The sequence below is a fragment of the Stegostoma tigrinum genome, chromosome 40 (genome assembly GCF_030684315.1).
Source record: "Stegostoma tigrinum isolate sSteTig4 chromosome 40, sSteTig4.hap1, whole genome shotgun sequence".
Taxonomy (NCBI): domain Eukaryota; kingdom Metazoa; phylum Chordata; class Chondrichthyes; order Orectolobiformes; family Stegostomatidae; genus Stegostoma; species Stegostoma tigrinum.
In genome coordinates this window covers 3,521,870-3,542,552 of record NC_081393.1, presented here as the reverse complement: position 1 = coordinate 3,542,552, position 20,683 = coordinate 3,521,870, and the positions used below count along the sequence as shown (strand labels likewise).

The 20,683-nt window shown below is 46.4% G+C and overlaps 1 protein-coding gene across 1 annotated transcript in view; it reads right to left on the bottom strand.

Moving 5' to 3' along the window:
* The window catches only part of LOC125448114 (annexin A4-like), a 40,282-nt gene that overhangs the window by 13,083 nt on the left and 6,516 nt on the right, over positions 1 to 20,683 (bottom strand). Inside the window, 7 exon segments of the mRNA XM_059641111.1 lie at positions 1,651 to 1,707; positions 2,887 to 2,966; positions 4,497 to 4,587; positions 6,620 to 6,733; positions 9,323 to 9,417; positions 10,987 to 11,074; positions 17,423 to 17,493. Coding sequence (XP_059497094.1) covers positions 1,651 to 1,707; positions 2,887 to 2,966; positions 4,497 to 4,587; positions 6,620 to 6,733; positions 9,323 to 9,417; positions 10,987 to 11,074; positions 17,423 to 17,431 — 534 coding nt within the window. The 5' untranslated portion in view covers positions 17,432 to 17,493.

Sequence of the window (20,683 nt, the reverse complement as noted above, 5' to 3'; positions counted from 1 at the left end):
GGCATTTATTGCAAAAGGACAGGATTATAGAAGTAAAACAGTGTTGTTACACTTAAGATGTTGGTGAGATCACACCTGGAGTACTGAGTCTGTTTTAAGGAAGGACATGGTGGCACTGGAGGCAGTTCAGAAGAGCTTCATCAGATTGAATCCAGCGATGAAAGGGCTAACTTACAAAGGGCCAGTTGAACAGGTTTGGCTTGTACTTGCTGAGTTCAGCACAATGTTGGGGTGGGGGGGGGGGGGGGCGCGGCGCACGTGGGGTGGAATGTGATGGAGATTAGGTAAAATGCTGAAGGGGATTGAAAAAAGCTGGGCATTGAACTGATTGGCTCACAAAGGGGCAGCATATCAAACAAGAGGAGATCACATAAATGAGAGAGAAGGTAGTTTCTCCTTGCCTCAGTTTTGAAGCTACTTCCCTCAGAGGGTTGACAATCTGTGGAAATCACTGTCCCAGAGCACAGCAGGGGCAGAATCATTCAGTGGACTTCAGAACAAGGTCAGTGTTTCTGATGAAAAGCCAGGATAGAAAGGGCATTGGGGTGGAGGCAATGTAGTATTCAGACCAAGCCGGGATCAGCCACAGCCCTGAGAGATGTGGAGCAGGCTCAAAGCGCTGGAATTGCTAAATTGCTCCTTGTTCTTATGGAAACATGGAGCGAGGAGGTCACTGCCTAGTTATCTCACTGTGGTTCAGCAGCGATCGGCTTACAAAGCAGAGCTGTACCAAGACCACAAGCTCTGACTGGCAGCAGCTGTAAACAGCCTGTACATCTGCTAGAGTCTGTCACACCAACACATCATGTTTCTCCAAGGCCCAGCCTTGTCAGTTTGTGCACAGTGCCCATTCGTGTGTGTTCGAGCTCACCTTGTTACTAACTGTACACTGAGCAGCTGCTTGACAGAGCCTCAGCAGCAGGTGAGTTGTATGAATAGCTCATTCACCACACTGACTGGCCCAACCAGGAGCTGGGAAAAGATCCACGGAAAAATGCAAAGGACTGCGGCAGGTGGGGGAGTGCAGACACAGGGATAAAACAGCCAGGAGCATAGCACTGACACTGACTGGTCACCATGAGCCACTTCAGCTTCACAGCTAAAGTCTTTCACTGCACACAATCACCTACCTGTCAGTGAGCAAATATCCCTGCTCTTGCAAAAAATCAAACATTAGGAAATGTCATATGATCCTATAAAGATGTCATTTGTGTTGTAGTGCATCAGTGTTCACTCCTGACTACCCAAGGAGCCAAGAAGGGGCCAGCAAAGACAGGGCTAAGGGGGAAAAGCTGGAAGCAGAAATAGTCTGACATGAAAAGAAAATATGCGCTTTTTCAGTTGATCTGAGAGAAGGAAATAAAGTAAATCAGCAAAGTGGATTCGGTCTGAGCAGAGTGGAGTTCAAAACTGACCACCATCCGAGCCAAGGGAATTCTCTCAATCCATGAAGGCATGGTGAAGTACAGAGCTATCACAGCCACGTACCTGCAGAGGTCTGAAAAATCAGGAGCAAAGACCCCAATCTGTGACCTGCAGAGCTGGGGGTGCAGCTGGAAGCAATCTACTCCTGTTCCAGCCTGTGGTTTAAGTATTTGAGTGGCTCACATTTACTCGTGCTGGTTGTAGAGCTCTCAGGTCATGGCTTACCTGCGCGTCCTGCTTGGCTTGTTCTTCATCCACATCATTTCCTTCATCACGGTTACCCTGTGAAGCAGCAAACAGGTTTCTGTGTTCACTTGTTGCAAGGTGCAAGTAGCCAACAGTGCAAAAGGTTAATTTCCTGGAGGAAAGCGACAGAATTCGTGCACAGACAGGAAGTAACCACACAATAACCCCACAGGCCTGGGAGTACAGCTTCACGTACACAGATCTGGAATTCACCACAATGTCAACTCAGGTATGACATCTGACAGCTGCTTAGCTACAGTCTGACCAGACACCTGTGGGCAGTCAGTGGACCACACAGTCCCATTCCTGTTATTGTCAACTCAGGGACCAGAGCCTCTGGTCTCACCCTCCAGTTTTACCCTGGTCAGTCCACAGAAAGACAAAACACAGCCTCCTCATCCCCTCAGCCAACATCAGGCTGCTTTTAAAACACAAAAAACTGGCCGAGTTGGAGAGTGGGGGCTGGTCTTGTGATGAAACCATCCATCTAATGGGTGTTGATTCTCTACAGGTTTGAGGCTTAAGTGGTGATCTCACTGCGAGATTCCCAAGTGGTTTCACAGGATAAACTCAGGCAGGTCCCATCCTGCTGGGACATCTAAAAACACAGGGTCCCCCTTGTCAGTGACCTTCCTTCTTAACTTGAACCTCAAACATGAGCTCTTGTTTCTTCTCATAGATGCTGCCAGATCAGAGTTTCTGCAGTTGGGCGGGGGGGGGGGGGGGGGGGGGGGGGCACTGTCACCTCGAACTGACCTGTGGGGCTTCGATTCCTTTTCCAGCCAAAAGGAATTTTGGGATTTGCCTCCCTTGTGCCAGAGAATGGCAGGCAGCAGCCAGGTGTCAGTAACCCAAAAGCAGCAATAAAAAGGTGCAGACAGGGGGCATCATTAGCCAGTGAGCAAAGGCCCTGGCTATGGATGATGGCAGCGATGGTGACAACTCATTGGGCGAATCGCTCCCTCCAAACATGGTCCTACTCAGACACTGGCTTCATATCCAACAGGATATGGCCAGTTCCAGCTGTCAAAATTAACACCATTTTCTGTAGCTCAAGAGAAGCATATGCCAAGGACAGCAGGAGTATTCTTACAGCAACACAGAGCACATGCTGGCACATGTCACATGTCAGAGAGGTTGGAGCTGCAGCTCCCCAGTTCCTGACCTCAGGACCCCTACTCGAGGGCAGGCTAGGATCTGCCAGCTGCTCCTTACCGTTGCCAGGGACACAAGCACTCGCTGGAACATATAGGAAGTGTCCCCACAGATGTCATCCTCCAGACTCTTGCCATGCTCTGCAAAAGCAGGAAAAAACAAAACAAACTCCATGTCTAAGCTGGACAGTGAAAAATAAAGAAACACAACACTGACAACATTTCAGGCCCCACTGTCAAGAGGTGACAACCAGCATATTGCACTTGTCCAAAATGCTTCTATTTTTAATTATTCAATCCAGAAATGCAATCCTCCAACACAGCCTCTTCACTAAACCATGGCCAATCATGCAGACCCTCTTATAATTTAGCAACATTTACAATTCAACAGACCTCAGGTAACATGAAGTCTGTGTGGATACATCAGGGGTTTAATGGTTCTTGGTGAGTCAGTTAACAGTGGTCAGTCACTGAGACACACTGCTGCAAGAGCTCAGCTTTATTCAAATGAAGCTTACTTCACACAAAAACATCTACACATAGGAGACCTTCAGCAAGATCTCAAAGGACACAGCAAAGCAAAGTGCGTGAAACTACTGGGTGTCAAGATTCAAGAGGTGAGAAAGTTCACCCACTCAACTCTTCAGGTTCCACCCAACTCCTTGTGGCTTCCTTGCCGAGTGCTAGGATGACGACTCACTGAATCCTTGGCAAATCAATTTAGAACTAGGTGCAGATCTCCACGCCCCAAAAACCTGAAGCTTCCTAAAACAACATTCCTAAGTGAAAGGTTTCACAACTTAATCCATTCTGTGAGGGTAGACTGGTTCCTCAAGTGTTTCCAAGAGCAAAGCTGAACTGGCTTCTGAAGACAGTGGTATCTTTGGAACTAACCCACACAAAGACACCTTGGCTCACAGACAGCTTTTTCTGAAGCCAGAAAAAAAAAAAGAGAGTGGCCGTACACGTTGATCAAACCCATGTAAACACGACAGTACTATCCACTTCCTATTCATAGCCCAGGGTCCACAGAAACCAGCTTTCCCACCAAGTGCTGAATTTAGTTCCGCTGGAATCTGACATTTTTAAAAAGAAAGAGGATCACCTAATACAGAATAGGCCAACAGCGTTTCTGGCATTCTAGTTTCACAACATTATATTTAGGTCAACTAGCCATCTTTGTGTGAAAATGGCAAGCCCTGCTATTCACTCAGTCATACAGCACACAGACACTTCAATCCAATTCATCCCTACTGGCCAGATATGGTAATTTATTCCATCTCATCTGCCAGTATTGGACCCATGTCCCTTGAAACCCTTCCTATTCACGCATCCATATGGATGCTTTAACAACTTTCTAATCCTAACCACCTCCACCACTTCCCCTGACAAACCTTCAGCTGCACCTCAGATTCCCTGGTAAAGATCTGACCAAGATTTTGGTCACAGCCTACTGGGGCTTTAGGTCTGGTACACTCAGTGGACGACTTCCTCATTGCACCAGAGTTTCAATTAAGAGCGCATGCTGCTGAGATATCCTGTACAACTCATATCACAGACTAGTCAACTAAACCTGAAAACTTTCAAATGGGGCAGAAGGACCAGAGAGTTTTACTGCACAGTAAAACAGCAGCTTTACTTTCCAGCAATAGAGAAGAGGAAAAAGTTTACCTTTCTTGTAAGTGGCAACAATTTGCTGAATTTCATGGTTGCTCCGTGAAGCCAAAATTTCAATTAGACAGCCTTCGTCAGTCCCAGCACCCTAGGGACAAACAGTGTTAGTTAGTTGCAGAGAAATGTATTGTACTTGTGATGCATTCACTGTTCACCACAAAGTGGAAGATAATAACAGCCCTGAAGGCACCTTGGAAAGCCGCTCGGAAATAAATTAGAACGAATATAGCCATTGCAAATGTTCTGTGTTAGCCTGGGATACTAGTTGTGACCCAAAAAACAAAAACAAACACCATGCATGGCATGGCCAAGGAAAGGCTTCCAATTTAAACAGAGCACCGTGACCATTGCTTCGAGACCTAGGGTGATGTTCAAGAAGCCTCTGCGCAATCACTCACTCCTGGAACACTGTCTGTTCCTTCAGTGGCTGCAGCAGCTAAATACAACTGAACAACAATGCAATGGTAAACAAGATGGGATGGATTGTTTCAGCAATTCCTGTTGGTGCAGAGTTGGTGGGAGGATTGATCAAGTTCAGGAAGGACTGTAAGGTTGCAGAGTACTCAGTGTTTCCTGGGAGGAGACAAACCCCTGTAACATTCTAAATGAAAGAAATGTTTCCCAGGACAGTGGAACAGGGAGGCCTCTTATTTAGTGTCAAGGTTAAAGGTGATTGAACGAGCCTGTTTCTGTGCTAACACTCATTCTATTTCTACAAAACATGCCAGCTGATCTGTTTCAGAGATCATGGACAGGGAATCCAATAATTCCCTTGAATAACGTGCCATTTGTGATCTCAGATTCAAGACACTCCAGAGAGAAAGGAGTCTCACTAACAGCTCCACACATACGACATTTGACAATTAGCTCAATTGATTCTGGTGGAGATAACCTCGCAGGATGGTATTTCTTGGCAAAACAAGTACATTTTTTTAATCTCCAAATAAAATCAATTGTTCCAACAGTCCAGCAAAGAGAAGGAAGGTTGATGCGCGATGTGTCGCTGACACATGGCAATGTTTGGCCAGAGGCTGCTCAAACTGCCCCTGGAGGAGCAGGTATTATCGATCACACAAACATGAGTCAACAGCAGTATCGCTGAGGAACAGCTCACTTTCCCAACAAGCCTTCAAACACAGACTTTTGGCCAAGATTAAAATAAAACTGACACAGCTTGTGTCTCAAATGAACACCTATTATTTCACAAACCTTGACCTGCAAAGGCACTGCTCACTTCAGGAACTGAGTAAACAAGCCCAGGGAAGGTAATCTATAGTCTGGAACAGGAGCTGGACTGGTGAGAAAAGGTGAGTGGCAGCAAGACAGTTGGCAATGTAACTAACATTCATGTGGTGGGGGGGTGACAAATCACATACAACTTCCAGCAGTTTCAGAAACTGAAAGCAGGCTAAACTTGGGCCAAGGAAGAGGCTGTTCAGCCCCTTCAGACTGTCCTGCTATTCAAAATCAAGCTTGATCGGTGACCTGTAGACCTGCATGTGCCCTACACACTGAATTAGCAGAAACACAGAAACCAGATTAGGTCCATGTAAACGACACGCCATCAGTAACCGTTTGTGGAAACCCAGCTACTTTCATAAAAGCATTTCCCCACAATGAACAAGTTTTCAAAATTGGACTGGAGAATCATCTGGCTTCCATTTCGCAAGCCAGGCCATCCCCAGCCTTTCCTGGGTCTTCCATCTTGCCAACATCAAGACTGTACGAAAATCAGTGCAAGGAGGGAGCGGTATGGCATTTTAGAGAGTTCCTTGAGCAAAGATGTTTAATTTCCCCAAAACCTCTTTTGCTCCGATTAACCATTAATAAAGGAGCAAGTACAGGGAGACCAGAAGCAAGATGCCACGTCCCATGGAGCGTCAACTCTGGGTGTGACAAAGCTAGTTTGCTAACCCTGAGTCTGCCCAAAGATTCTGGTGAGCATCAACTCACCACAGAGCCTTAAATGGTGGCCTGTGAAGCTTCACTACCTGGACAGGAACACAGGTTTGTCAATGGAACAAGTCTGAGCTCACTGGGTCTCTCACATTCTTGGTCTGCAGGCACCCATCCAGTCCTAAATTCCCCTCCCTGTGTCCCAACAGTTGGTGCTCACGTACCTTGATGGCATTTTTCAGTTCGTGCACATCATACATGACAGGTGTCATCATCAAGCCAAGCACAACTTGTTCAAAGTTGCCAGATATTTCAGACTTCAAGTCACTGATCAAGTCCTGCAGCAGAGTATATTAAAAGAAAGGACACAAAGTTAAAAAGTACACACAGTCCTTTAGCCCTGAAGGCCATAAATCGAACTACAAAAACATGTTCCCAAATATTTGCACCACGACATCAACGTGACATGAAGGAATGGAATAAGCTGCATCAGAAACACTAGGGAGATTGCCCATGTTAGTTTCCTGCAACACATGCACACAGAATACCCCATGACACAGACTCCAGCAAATGGCATTGACATGAAGCTACCTCAGGTCCAGCAAGGCCCCAATTTCCTTATGTGGCTTCCCATGCGAGGGGAGGGGTGAAGTGCCACATTTACACGTAGACACTCATCCGAGCAGCAAAGCACCGTTTCTGTGGCAGTTCAACTCGTACAAACATTGCCATAAACTCTGGGGGCTCACTAACAGCTCACAGGGAAAGAGGACCCTCCGTAGGGACTTGTGCACACAAAAAAAAAACTTGCTGGTCTAGAAATTACTGACAAGCACATTCCCTCATGAATTCCACTGTCTCCTCAAGAGGTCACTATCACTCTTTTCTAGTGCTTTTCTGCCTCACGAAGCGATGCTACTATTTCTGATCCTGGCTTACTCTGTCAGACAGAGACTAGCCCATTACAGACATTGCTGTTTACAAACAATGTCAGCCCTTTGAGCAAACGTATCACGCATCTCATCTGGAGGCTCCTCAGTGACACTGCCTCACAGAGCCGGAGTCCGCTCTACCATCAGCGAACAGACACTATGCAGAGGAAACACGATACAGGAGGTGGTAACAAAGTGTGGAGCTGGATGAACACAGCAGGCCAAGCAGCATCTCAGGAGCACAAAAGCTGACATTTCAGGCCTAGGCCCATCACCACTTTGTTATCTTGGATTCTCCAGCATCTGCAGTTCCCATTATCACGATGCAGAAGGTGGTCAGTTTAAGGCTCGCAGAGACAGAGCAGGCTGGCGATCAGAGCCAGAGTCAACAGGCTGAGGCAGGACTAGAACACATGTAGAAAATGGAGGGAATTTGACAGGGTTGACTTAGAGTAACAAACTTTTTGCGGCAGAACCTCAGAAATATGATTGGATTTAGGAGTCCAAGGTCAGAAAATAGGGACATGGATTCACATGGAGCATGAGGTCTTCAGTGGATAGGAGGGAAAAGCCTGCTCTGCCCAGTGGCTGGCGGGAACCCAGAACTCAGTGCCTGAGAGGGGGAGGCAGAAACAAAAACACAGTCAGCACATGGGTGTAGTCATTAGTGGTGTCCCTATGATGCCAAGCTTACAAGGCTATAGGCTAATGGCAGCAGAATACTTATTTGGTTGTTTCTTTCACCACCCACAGCACAGACTTACAGGCCAAAGTGACTTTTCCAGTACTGCAGATCTTGTGACAATGACTATTACACAGAAAGCAAGAGAAGCCAATGCTGATGAGGTTTGACAACAGCTGAGGAGCAAGTAACACAGCACAGAGATATTGACCACGAGCAACTCAAAAAAATTAGGAGAACTTGAAAAGTAAACCTTCACTAGTCATTAACAGACCAATCAATAATTAACTCCCCCCCCCCCCCCCCCCCCACCATTAGAGCTCTGATACAATTCCTCTTTGTTAAAAACCTGCGTTAATGTTTCAGTGTCCAAAACACAAAGGCAGTGAGACAGGACTGTGTTCACTCAACAGGCAGCAAGCAGCATCGTCTGAGAACCCAGGAAGGTGGCCCAGAGAGACAGGCAGCAGAAAGCAATTGGCCGTCATGGACTCGGAGAAGGAAAAGAAGAACGAACAGAGGGGTCAGAAGTTGAGTTACAACATCATGTTAACAGAGCCACGAGTTGGAGCCGTGAGCAAGTTCTGTATACGTGGAGGTGGTGAGGAGCTAGGGGTTAACCACACTGCTTTATTACTCCAACAGGTTGTTCCTGTTCCTAAACATCCCCATTTCTTTCCCCCACAATACACATCTGTTCCTGCACCCTTTTTTTAAAAAGGGTGAGTTTCAGTTCTTTTTCTTCTGGATCCTCAGACTTCAACGAGCTGATTTTATGAGGACAGAACAAAACACAACTTGCCCTGCCAGAGCAGTGCTGGTCATAGCCAGATTCCCAAGGCAGGTGAAGGGCTACAAATGGCCATCGCTATCCTATTGCCCAAAGCTGGGCAGTGGCTTCACTTCTGCCAAATATTGAAGGAATCGACTGTATGGTGGTCATGACTCATGGACAAGTGGCGAGGCAGAAAAAACAGCAGCTACCAGGGATCGTAACCTTCACTCAGGCAGATGACAAGTCAGAGGATAGACTATAGCATAAACTGGCCTGTCGCGTTTACTTTATCCTCAGTTTGGCTTTTGGCTGAAGGCTATGGGAAAGGGTTAACCGAGACCTCTCAGGGGAATCAAGTATATGAATGGAGATATTCTCTGGTGTGACCACCAGTTTCAACAAGCCTGAAATGCAGTTGACCCAGACAGACAGCATGAACACAGTTACCCGGTGGCCTGCAGGTGACGAGGAGAATTGGAATTGACATCAATTAGTACATTTCTCAATGAGTTCTGAAAGTTGCAGTCAAACACCATACCCTGCCAAAAGCAGTTTTGAAGTCTGTTTTGATCTGCTGCCTCTGGGCTATCGTTCTTCTGGCCAGTACCTCAATGATTGCATCCTCATCAGTACCTGCACAGAAAGAACAGTTTCAAAAGGGAACTCACCATTTTCTCATCTAAGATGCATAAAATTCGATTGTACGTTTGGCCGTGGAAGACGAGCAGCATTCTGTAAGCTTTCTGCTACCAGCACGTGATAGATCAAAGGAACTTTAACTCTGCACAAAACACGTTACAGCAGAAGAAAGAAGCCATTCAGCCACTCAGCAAACAAAGCAGTTGCCTTACAGAGGGCTGGAAAAAACTAAAGTGCTCATGAAGCAACATCAGCAAAGAGTTTTTTTTAAAAACAGTGGCACTCAACGCTATGGGTCCCTTGCAGTACATCCACATATATACACCCTGACTGTTTCCTCAGTGAATTTCCATTATAGTACTCCCTAGTTTGAGGAGACAGGATTTCAATTCAATACATGTGCATTCTGAAACTGCAAACCTAAAGCTACTGAAGAATGCTATGTAATTACAACCAACCACTCAATGATTGATTGTGTAATTTGCACATTAAATCATGCGATCCCTGGGGCAGGAACACCATACTTCATCAGGAAAGCCACTTTCCCATCTTCCAGTGCAGAATCAGGACAGCATACAAGTCACATTCTCCAATCCCATCTAAAACAGTGACGAAAAGCAATTACAGTATTTTTACTCATACAGATGCACAACATTCATTTTAAAATTTTTCTTTACATGTGGCAGTGGGGTGCAGAGGTTGTTGGTTGGGCATGTTGAGGGAGAATATTTAAGTTCAAGTCATCTGAAGGTTATCAACTACCAGTGAGCACATAAGGAACACAGAATACCTTGATACAAATGACTGCCTGAGCACCATCATCCACACAGAAAGGTGTGGGCACCCCAAACCGACAAGCAGTCTAACCTGATTCACTGACCTGACAGACCTGTCTGCTTCCTTTTGCCTTGGAGATGGATTGGACATTGCAAAGGGCAGGATTATTCCTTGTTGTTACAAGATGGTCACTGACTTGTCAGAGATGCTTCAGTAACTTTGCAGGTTGTTATTTCAGATTTCACCAGAATGGCCATCTGACAGCTGCACAAGGGAGGCTACATCTCCTGGTAGGGGGATGTTTAGATGTGGAGGAGATGTTTAGGCTGGTCCAAGAATTGGTTGTCTCTTCCCAAGATGGGCAGAACAGAGGCCAACCGCAACAGCATGGGCTGCTTGAAGAGGTCCCTGAACAGAGGGGAGTGCTATAGCAACTCCACTCCCCTAGCCACACACATGCATGTACACACACACAGTTACTGAACAAATTTGACTAAGTTGGTTTGATGTATGTAAACAATAATCCAGTTGAAGTGTTATAACAGATTAGAGGGGCTGAATGACCTTATCCTGGCAATGCATTTGATGGAAAATATTTCAGAACAAATTGGAGCAAGGGTGGAGCTGTTTTGCGTTGAGCATTGCTGCAGAATAAGTGGAGAAGTTAAGTGAATTTTACCAAGGCAGCTGAAGAAAAACATTCACCATGTCCCATGGGTCTCTGACACCTTGTGGCCCCAGAACGACATCTTGGTGAAATGAAAATTGACCGAGTGGGATACAAACCTATTCCCTTCATTGCCTTCCTCAGTTTGGCAGCATCTTCCTGGGAATTGAATCCAGGGTATTGTCGGACAGTGCCACGTTGTCCCACCTGTCACAAATAAAACAGTGCGTCACCATTCTGCCCAAATCCATTCTCTATTATGACCAACCGATCACCAAGGTCCCTGCTTCCATGCCCTCGCTTTGTTTACCTGGGTCTGTCTTGCCAAAGGTGCTCAGATTTCAAAGTTCAAACATCAGATGAACTACTTAATGTTGCTCATCAACTTTGGAAGCTCTGATGCTGCAGGACAGCAGGTCCTTATCTGTATGACAGTATGGGACTGTAACTGCACATCCCTTGTCCCCCACCAACACTGCCCTCCGAAGTGTGGGCAGCAGAGATTCATCAGCTTTCAGCAACATGTCCCATGTGCTGGCTGTCACCATCTAGCACAACGCTGGCAGCAATGCCAGAGAACAAACAGAGCCGTGTTCTGTGGGGGAAGAGCTACACTGAGTAAATAAATACATGGAGAAGTTAGCTCTCCAAACTGACTGGAAAGGCAGATCCTCTAATGCCGTGATGTTTTTTCACCTCAGTTTAGCCGTAAGGGATCAGCAAAGCAGGAAATTGCTGTCCTCAACAGTACAGGCACAGGGATGAACCAGGATCTCACCAAGACAGGGTGCTGCCATCTCCCCCGGTGTCTACAAGCAGAGATGGGGAACGCAAAAATCTAGTCCATAACCAATTAAAAGGCACCATGATCTTTAAGAGAAGCCTCCTCCTGGAAGGAAGAGCTGCTGTGAACAACATAGAAGTGCAGAAAGAAACCTGCAGGGCTACAAGGGTAAGTCAGATCATTTACCAGCTGAGCGACTCACCTTCAGGACAGTTCCCCTCATGCTGCAGCACTCCTGCCTGAGCACACCATGGCAACTCAAAATGGGATTCTAGACCACAGCCTGCTGACTTTGGTCGCTGTGCGACTGAGACCAAGTGGGTCAACACTGCATCATGTCACAACACATCCTGACACGTTAGGGTCGCACTGCGGCTACTTGTAGTATCTCCCCATGTGTCCCAAGCTGCTGGCATGTCTCCTCTACTATATTACTCAACAAAAGGGCATGACTTTCAAGAAACTGCTCATACCCAGAGGACTATTTGACAAGACAACTTCTGAATAGCCAGGTCACTAGGATAACCCATTGTTAACACAGCCAGAGATAAGCAGCAGCATGGGTACAGTTTTACAAACTGTGTTTGGATCCTCAAAATGAGGCTCCACAAGGGAAAGCATTAGAAATAACGCAAACACCACTTCTCCCATCCCAAAAGGACACTGCTGCGTTAAAAAAGGATGCTCTCCAAATGCAATCAAATTATGCAGAGCCAACCAATTATTCCCAGAAGTCTATTCTTGGCCTGTGCCAAGAAAACGTTCCAAAACCATACCAGCCCTCAGAAGTACTTGCTCCTTTCTCGGATCTCCCCAGCTAAGTGAAATCATGGGCTCAGTTGCCAGCGCTGGTCCCAGCAGGACATCCCACATGCAGCCACAAACACAGCATTCAGTCTGTCTGCCTGCAGCAGTGCAGTGCCGACAGTTGGTAAACCAAAGGTCCTGTCACTGTGCCAGGGAATACCACAAGCTCTGAACTGCAGGGAGTTCCCTTTGGCAACCTGAGCAGTCTAACTCTAAACACAAGTGTGATAAAAATAGTCAGGGTGAATGAATGATGTGGTCAGGGTGGCTGAGGGGCAGGCCAGTGAAAATCTGAACACAGCCTGTGTTAATGAGTTGACGTACACATCAACTGGGTGGATTGGGTCAATGCCAGCAGCGTGGCATGTTTCCCTGGTTCACAGGCTGGTAGTTCCAGCCTCACAGGTGACATTTCACTCACTGCAGTAACAACAGCCAGAGCATGTGCTCATGCCTGTGATTTTTAACAGTGTACCCAGCAGCCTTTTCTTTCGAAATTAGCAGGAGAGCATCAGAGCTGCACTGATAGACAGCAGCATCCCTTCCTGAAGGAAGATAACACCTTGCTCTAGTGAGCTCTATTCAGCAAATGCTGCACAAGGCAGCGAGCTTGCCGTCAACCAGCACAGCTTGAAGCTGTGGGTCATTTGCTGGCCAAGCCAATATGGTTGGATCACCCAAGGCAGCAGGCAACATGAACGCCAGGGTCAGATACTCATTAACTGGAGCAGACACTGTTTATTGGGAAATGCTCCCACACACTGATCAGGTGCAGTGGCCTCCCACCACAGGAGTGCTGCAGCTCAGTCCGAAATATCACTAGAGTTCTGATGCAGTTCCATCTTCCAGGAACTGAATATTTGGGTTTTGGATAGGGACTTGCCTGCAGGAAAGTATCCCACAGCACACAGCAGGAACACCAACCCAACCGGTCAACGATGAGCTACAGCAGACCATCAGGATGGAGTTTACTGTGTTAGAAAACAAACAGCCAGTGTGAGGAAGACACTTCCTTGGTTGCAACAACATTTAGGAAAGCCCCATATATAGCTTGCAGCATTTCATGTTGTGCTACTGGCAGAAGAGAGGCAATGTGACAGATCACATGGCTGATCAAGTGCTGATTCCAATCCTAACATCTTGACCACAAGCTCCTCAGTTGCCTCTTTCTTCAGAGGCAAAGCTGAATGTGAGCAAGTTGAGACTAACTTCCTCATCATCCCCAATAGAACAGCTCACCCCATGCCTGGAGGATCAAAAGCAAGATTTCTAAATTCAGACAACAGCATTCCTGATCCAAAAGCAAGCTGGTTTCACAGCAGGCAACATTCACCTCTCATCTGAGAGAAACCATTCTTTAATATTAAAAAGATCAAAAGATACTGCTGTTTTCTATTCAACGCACAAAAGTTTTCAACAGTAAGCTACAGGTTGTAATCCACATCTCAGAAGACTGAGCACAGTAGTGCATACAAACTCAGGTTTGACTTCAATTAAAGGTTTGTTGCGAAGGTTATAATTTGCAAACTTTTACACTGACATTCAGTTGTATCAAGTGACTCTTACTCTCCAAGGAAAAAAGGTCAAAGTTATTGGACAACAGCAAACATTGATAGCATTTTCACACAATATGTGGCTTCATCTGCAGTGACTATCAGCTACATGGGAGTTCATTGCTCAGTGATATTATGTACAGAAAAAGATGGCCAATAGCAGTTAAGTTCCAAATTGAAGTATCTCCACCAGCAGGTTAGCTTTTAATTTTTAAATTGCATTCAGGAGGGCAAAGTTAAACAAACCTCCAGAGCAAACAGTTGAGGAGTTGTCTGAAGTGTTTCAGCAGCTGGCCACATGGTCAGGGGGCGGGGGGGGGGGGGGTGTTCCTGTCTATTCTTGCGTGTCAGAGACAGAGAATCAAATGAGGCCGAAGTGCAGAAGCTCAGCTAAGCAAGGAACTGAACAGAGCAATACTGGACAGGCACTGTGGCAGGATATCGTGGTGTCAAAATTTCAAATCAGGGAACATCATTTGATGGAGACAAGACAACAGTGTCAGGCACGAGATAATGGCTCAGGGGTTTGGCAAACAGATTGCCCAAAAAAGCGGAGGATCTGCTGGTATACGGGAGTGACAGACAGGCCAACAGTTGCTGCCTCTGACATCATGAGCCTTCTGCTGTCCCACCACCTCATGATGCTCTGGGAGGTTGCATCAAAGTGCAGGCCACACATGAGACAGCCCAGTAGCATTTGTGGAGCTCTCACCACTGTTGATGGATACAGCAGTAGTCAGGACAAGCTGGAGAAATACCTGCCTCTCATCCAAGCCCAAAAATCAGCAACATTCACACAACAGCCCAATACAAAGTTGGCTGGCCATTCAAAAAATCCAAAAGCAGTCCAAGTCCTCACACAAGATCAGAGACAAAATATTTCACTGTTAGTCAGTGGAGATCACAACTTGGCTTCTGACTGTGCCACGTTTCCACACCAGGCTGAAAAATTGTAACCTGGCAAGCACCTCCTAAGTCAGGTCCAACAGCACACTCACTTCCTGCACAATGGTGGCAGTCCCAAGCTGTTCTCAGCTCATGTCGAACGAGCCAGAGAAAAGATAGGTGCAGGAGTAGACTACTCGACCCCTCAACACTGTTCCACCATTCCTGATCAGTCAGCTCAGGACCCGAACCCTGTATTCGGTCACATCCCTTGCACCTCAACAGCGACATCTATCTCCTTCTTCAAAGCATAGAAGATTCTGGCCACAACCACTTTTATGGTAGTCAATTCCACTGGCTCTGAGGACATTTCTTCTCAGTGTCCTGGTCACCCCTGGTTTCCCTGCCATTGAGAACATCCATCCTGTCTTTACCCAGTCTGGTCCTGTCAGCATTTTACACATTTCAATTCTTCTCAACTCCAGTGAACACAATCCTCAAATGAGTCACTGTTCTCCTACATCAGTCCTGCCATTTCAGGAATCCAGCTGGGAAACCTTCACTGCCCCCCACCACAGCAAGAGCAACCTTCCTCATATGGAGACAAAAACCTGCAGTACTCCAATCCTCGATCAAGGGCCAATGTACAGTTTGCCTCCTTCACTGCCTGCTGTACTTGTGCGCTTATGTTCAATGACTGGTTCATGACGATCTCGGTTTGTGACTACTCCTCAAATTTTCAGCCAAATAATCTAACTTTGTTTTTGGTACCCAAGTGAATAATCTCACTTATCCACATCAAACTGCATCTGCTCACTCAGCCTATCTGAATCACACTGCAAAATTTCTGCATTCCTCCTCACAGCTCACTCTCCCACCCAGCTTTGTTTTGTCTAAAAAAAAAATTGGGATACTATGTTTTGTTTCCTATCTAAAATCATTAATATACATTGTCAACAGCTGGGGTCCTAATATGGATCCCCATGTTAACCTAATAGTTACTATCTGCCATTCAGGCAAAGCCTCCTGTATCTCTCCAGTTATTTTTTCCTGTCTACTAACTAGCTATCTATTGCCTGCCCCTGCTTCACAAGTGGCTGCACACACTATACTAAGGTCAGCAGCAGGAAGCTCACTTAGTGGATATTAATAGATCACGGCAGCTTTCTGATAATTAAGTTTGAACAACACTTAAACCACTGTTCAATATAGTGTTACAGCCAGAAAAAACACCACGTTTGACAGTTTGATTTTCTTGCAGAGCATAACCCATGTGGGAAATCAGTTGGCTCAGAGTCCCTAAAGCCATTTACTGAGGCGCTACGTCCAACAGGATGTCGTCTCCAGGAGTTGGGGTGAATAAAATCTGTAGGTGCAGACGATTGGCCGATAGACAGGAAGTCAATGACAAACGGTCCTTTGGGTTGTCAGCTGATAAGGGAATAGATTTGCTCCAAGTGTCAGTGATCAGTTGTTATTTCTACAAGTTACTTGGATAACAAGACTGAACCAAACTTGATCTGCAAATTCAAGTGGGGGAGGGAGAAAAAAAACAGTGCAGGAACTGGGAAACAGCAGGTGGTATCACCTTGCTTGCCTGCCTTTGACTCCCCTCCCTTGTTTAGACCTTCCACTTATTTTTTTCTTGCATTTTGGAACTAAGACTCACTTGCGATTCACTCGAGAAAGCCTGACTACATTGTCTGCTAATGAACAAGGCAGTCAACTGGACTGAGGAGGAGAAGGGGAAAGGACACTCGGGAAATGAAACTTGCTGCAACCAGCTCAGGTCTGGAAAGAAAAAGAAACCAAGGAGGGGAGAGGGTTTACCACTCCACACTCAGGAACAGGAGGACTTGGGGTATCCCATCTGAAGCTAAGAAATCAGGGAACTTCAAGGGGCTGGTTAGAAACATGGCAAGGAACATGGATCCAAGAATGACTGGCTAAGTACAGCTGCTGGATTACCATGTGCAGCTCGGGTCTCCATGTTTAAACCACTGCATTGGGCCAAAGCAAGGATTCACTTCTGGTCCCTAGGATGTCACTCAAGCGACTCAAGACCAAGGAGGTGAGATTCATTGCAACAAACAAGATTTGTTTTCACAAAAAAACCAAAGGATTATGACTAGGATTGATTCTCAGAAACGTGTGATTAAAACATGAATTCTCCAACCTGTAAACCTGATACGTCCCTCTCCCAATAAAAGTGTGGTTCATTGATCCCAAAACTGTCACAAACAGGCTTCATTAATAAAGTCAACAGCAGTAGTATCACAGGAGCTGCTCACTGACTGGTACCATGTTTGAACAATGGATTTCTCTGCTGATAACATTTCACCATGTCCCAAACAAGTGATTACAGTTTAACTGGGAAGAAATCAAGTCAATGAAACCTTTGACACTTTTATTGATCTCAGTCCATTCCATTAAATCTCATCAATTCATAAGCAGGCAGGGAATAGTCAGAGGGAAATTGGGGGGGGGGGGGGGGGGGTGAAGAAAGCAAGCATGCAGAGTACTTACAGCTGCCATGGTAACAGACCGAACGGAAACTTGTCCTCAGGGAAATTCTGAGCGACACGGGAGATCATAAACTAAAGCAGAGAAAAGGTTTATTTCAGAGAGAGTCAACTTCACAGAATAATGAACAGAAGGGCAGCTGACTTGACAAGTGGGGGAAGAGCTCAAAGACATGGTTAACAAGACTCCCATTACTGACAGCTAAGTGGGATGTAATCCCCTGCAAAACAAGGCAGGCCCACGCTGCTGCCTCACAGCAGCTCGACTTCACCCACTCACTATCATACACAGGATTCACTCAAACAAAGGAATGCTTCCTCTACCAACTTCATCCCCCAACTGCCCCCAGCCCAGCCACCACTGAGACTCCCCACCCTGGGCTGGTTGTGAAAGCCTGTCCACAGTTCGTGGTTGAACAAAGTTAAATTAGCCTTCGACCCAACCGCTGGGAAATGTGTTATTTGCTCATGACCAAGCTGCTGTTGAGGGGATCCTACTCTGGGCAAAATACATTGCTACAATTCTCTCATTTCCATGAACCCAAAACAAAATGTTGCTTTAAAAAAGTGGCATGGAAAGCAGAACCAAAACGGCCTGCTGGGCCCATCACCCTGTGACCCAGGTTATTTCCCACAACCCCAACTTACTGACCACCAGGAAGCCAGCCTTATTCTCCAAATGACTTATGGGTAAAACCCATAGGGCAAAGTAGATCATCAAGAGGAGAGGGAGAGGGCCAGAGCAGAACAGAGTTAGGGTGTAGTTCAGTGACAAGGTAAAGTTGATGAGCACATCATCTTGGCCCAGAGACAGACTCCCCTCAGGCAAGGGGAGAGGTTGAGAAACAGAGTCCTTCATGCTACCACCAGCCAGTGCTAGGATTGAATCCTTGCTATTGGTCTTCGTCTGCATAGTCAACCACACGTCAGCCAACTGACCAGAGCCACTTGCACTGGTTCCAGCAGAATTCATGAAAGTATCCAAAACAGAGGCCGTTCAACACATCCCAGCACGGCCAGCCCTTTTCAGGCACTAACTAACTTCTTTTCCCCTGCTGTAGTGATTGAAATGTCAGTCAGGCGCCCCTCAGAATGGGAGTTCCCCAACTGGACCAGGTTAAGCAGCCCCAATCAGGGAGCCCTGACTGACAGGCAGAAACAGGAATATCTCCCCCTTCACCCAAACGTTGCCCTTAGCAGGCTTTGGTTATTACCGGCTCATTGACCATGTGGGCGTTTTCCTGGTGGTGGGAATAATGGAAGGAAGTTCTGGCAGAATGGTGCCTTACTGAATCACTGTACAAAAACGTGAAAAAGAGGGCCTGTCAGAGGTTCTGCTCACTCTCCGAACTGGCTGGGAGCTCAGTGTCAACAAAAGGCTGACTTGGAGACACATTCAGGGCCTTCAGGGAGTTATTCCATCCCTCAGCCTGCACATTCCCAGGGTGGACTGGGACTCGGAGCTGCTCCATTCCCCAATACTTGGGCTGATGTGGCAGTGATGCTTCTGACAAGCAGAGGATCATGATTACAGAATATGAAGTGCTGCAGGCCACACAGATGTCCCAGTCACTTTCCAGAACTCAGCAGTAAGCTGCTTTCCAAACCATCAGGCGGACAGTGGCTGTCCAATACCATCCAGGCTCCTACACTTCATCACAATGTAGATGCCACCCCCACCCCCCACCCTACAAACACTAGGCAGGAAGTGACCAGGATTCAAACTCCTAACCATCACTACTAGCCTGTGTCAACATGGGTGCCTATAGGTTGTCACAACAAGATCCAATCTCAGTGCAGTTTAACCTCAAAGGAAAACACTGGCCCTCATACGCTCCAATATTCCTGGCTGCCCAGCACTAACTCACTCCAAAGTTGCCACATTCTCCTGTTGTGGCTAATCTCAAAAAAGGACCCTATAGGCTACAAGGAGTAGCCTTTTGGTTAGGGGATGCCAGATGGTCTATTGAAATGTAAACTTCACTACAGAATTCATGCAGTATATGATTGACCAAGAAAAGCAAACAAAGGTTGAGGACAATTGAGATCCTGTTCAAAGTCAGATATTTGACTACAACAACGGAACATGTTTAATAGCTAACCTACACTTGTATTGGAAACACAGTCTGCCCCACTCCTGCACTGTGGAGTTCCCCAGTCATTGGATCAGATCTGTAGCACTGTGCACTGATCCTGACATTCACAACACAGACCTAACCATCATTGACCAGGAACCCCTCACTTCCATTATTCACTCGTGTGGAATAAGTACAGCAAGACGCCCTCCCTAAACTGAACAGGACAGGGCTAAAGCAGTCAGATTCAGCATTTCCCAGATGTCATTACTGCCATCAACTTTAAAACTTTGTCATGACTGGACTTTATCCCAGAGTGTTGGAATTCCAGGATATGCCCACACCTCTGGGTTACCAGTCCAGAAACAAAAGTTCAGTGTTTGAAATAGCCCAGAGTTACCCAGGCTGCAAGTCTGGAAGATGTGCAGTGAAGAGAAGGATTAAGACCAGTTACTAGTGACTGAAATAACAAGTAAACTACATTTAAACCAAGTAAGAGACCCTCTGAAGTATACAAGAGCAACTCAATTGTTCCAGCATCATTGCCAGTTCCACATGAGACCTTTATTTAAACACAAAAGTTGTCAGGAACTAACACACCAGCAAGATTCCAGGAGCTATGACACCTGTGACAGCCAGTCACTGAGTGCAATTGTAGGAAATATGTGATAAAACATAGCTGCAGGAACAGGATCAGGCCAAACATGCACGTGACATTTCTGAGCAATGACAACTTTAGAGAAGATTAAGTCCTACACCCATTAACCCAAACTTTTGTCACGGCTCCTTGAGAAGTGGATTAACAGCTCGATTTGATGGGGTCAGGGGTTCCTGCAGGCTAGTTTGGTTAGCTCATGCATAATTGCTCCATCTAAAACTGGACAGTCTGACAACAGTGTCACCATTTTAACTTGAACAGGCTGCCAATCTTGGACAACCCTGCCATGAAAGGAAGAGAAAAATCATCCTCAACACTTTAGAATTTATATTTGTGTTACTCTAATACAGACCTCCCAGAGACAACGTCTCTACCACTGGTGACTGTGCCTTCAGTTAGCAGACCCCTAAGTTCTGGGCTATCCATCCATGATCTCCCCACCTCCCTTTCCTCCTTGATGAGCACAAGAACACTACCACGGAGAGAAAAATCCGAGACTCAAACTCACCTCCTGACACCCCAAAGTCTGTCC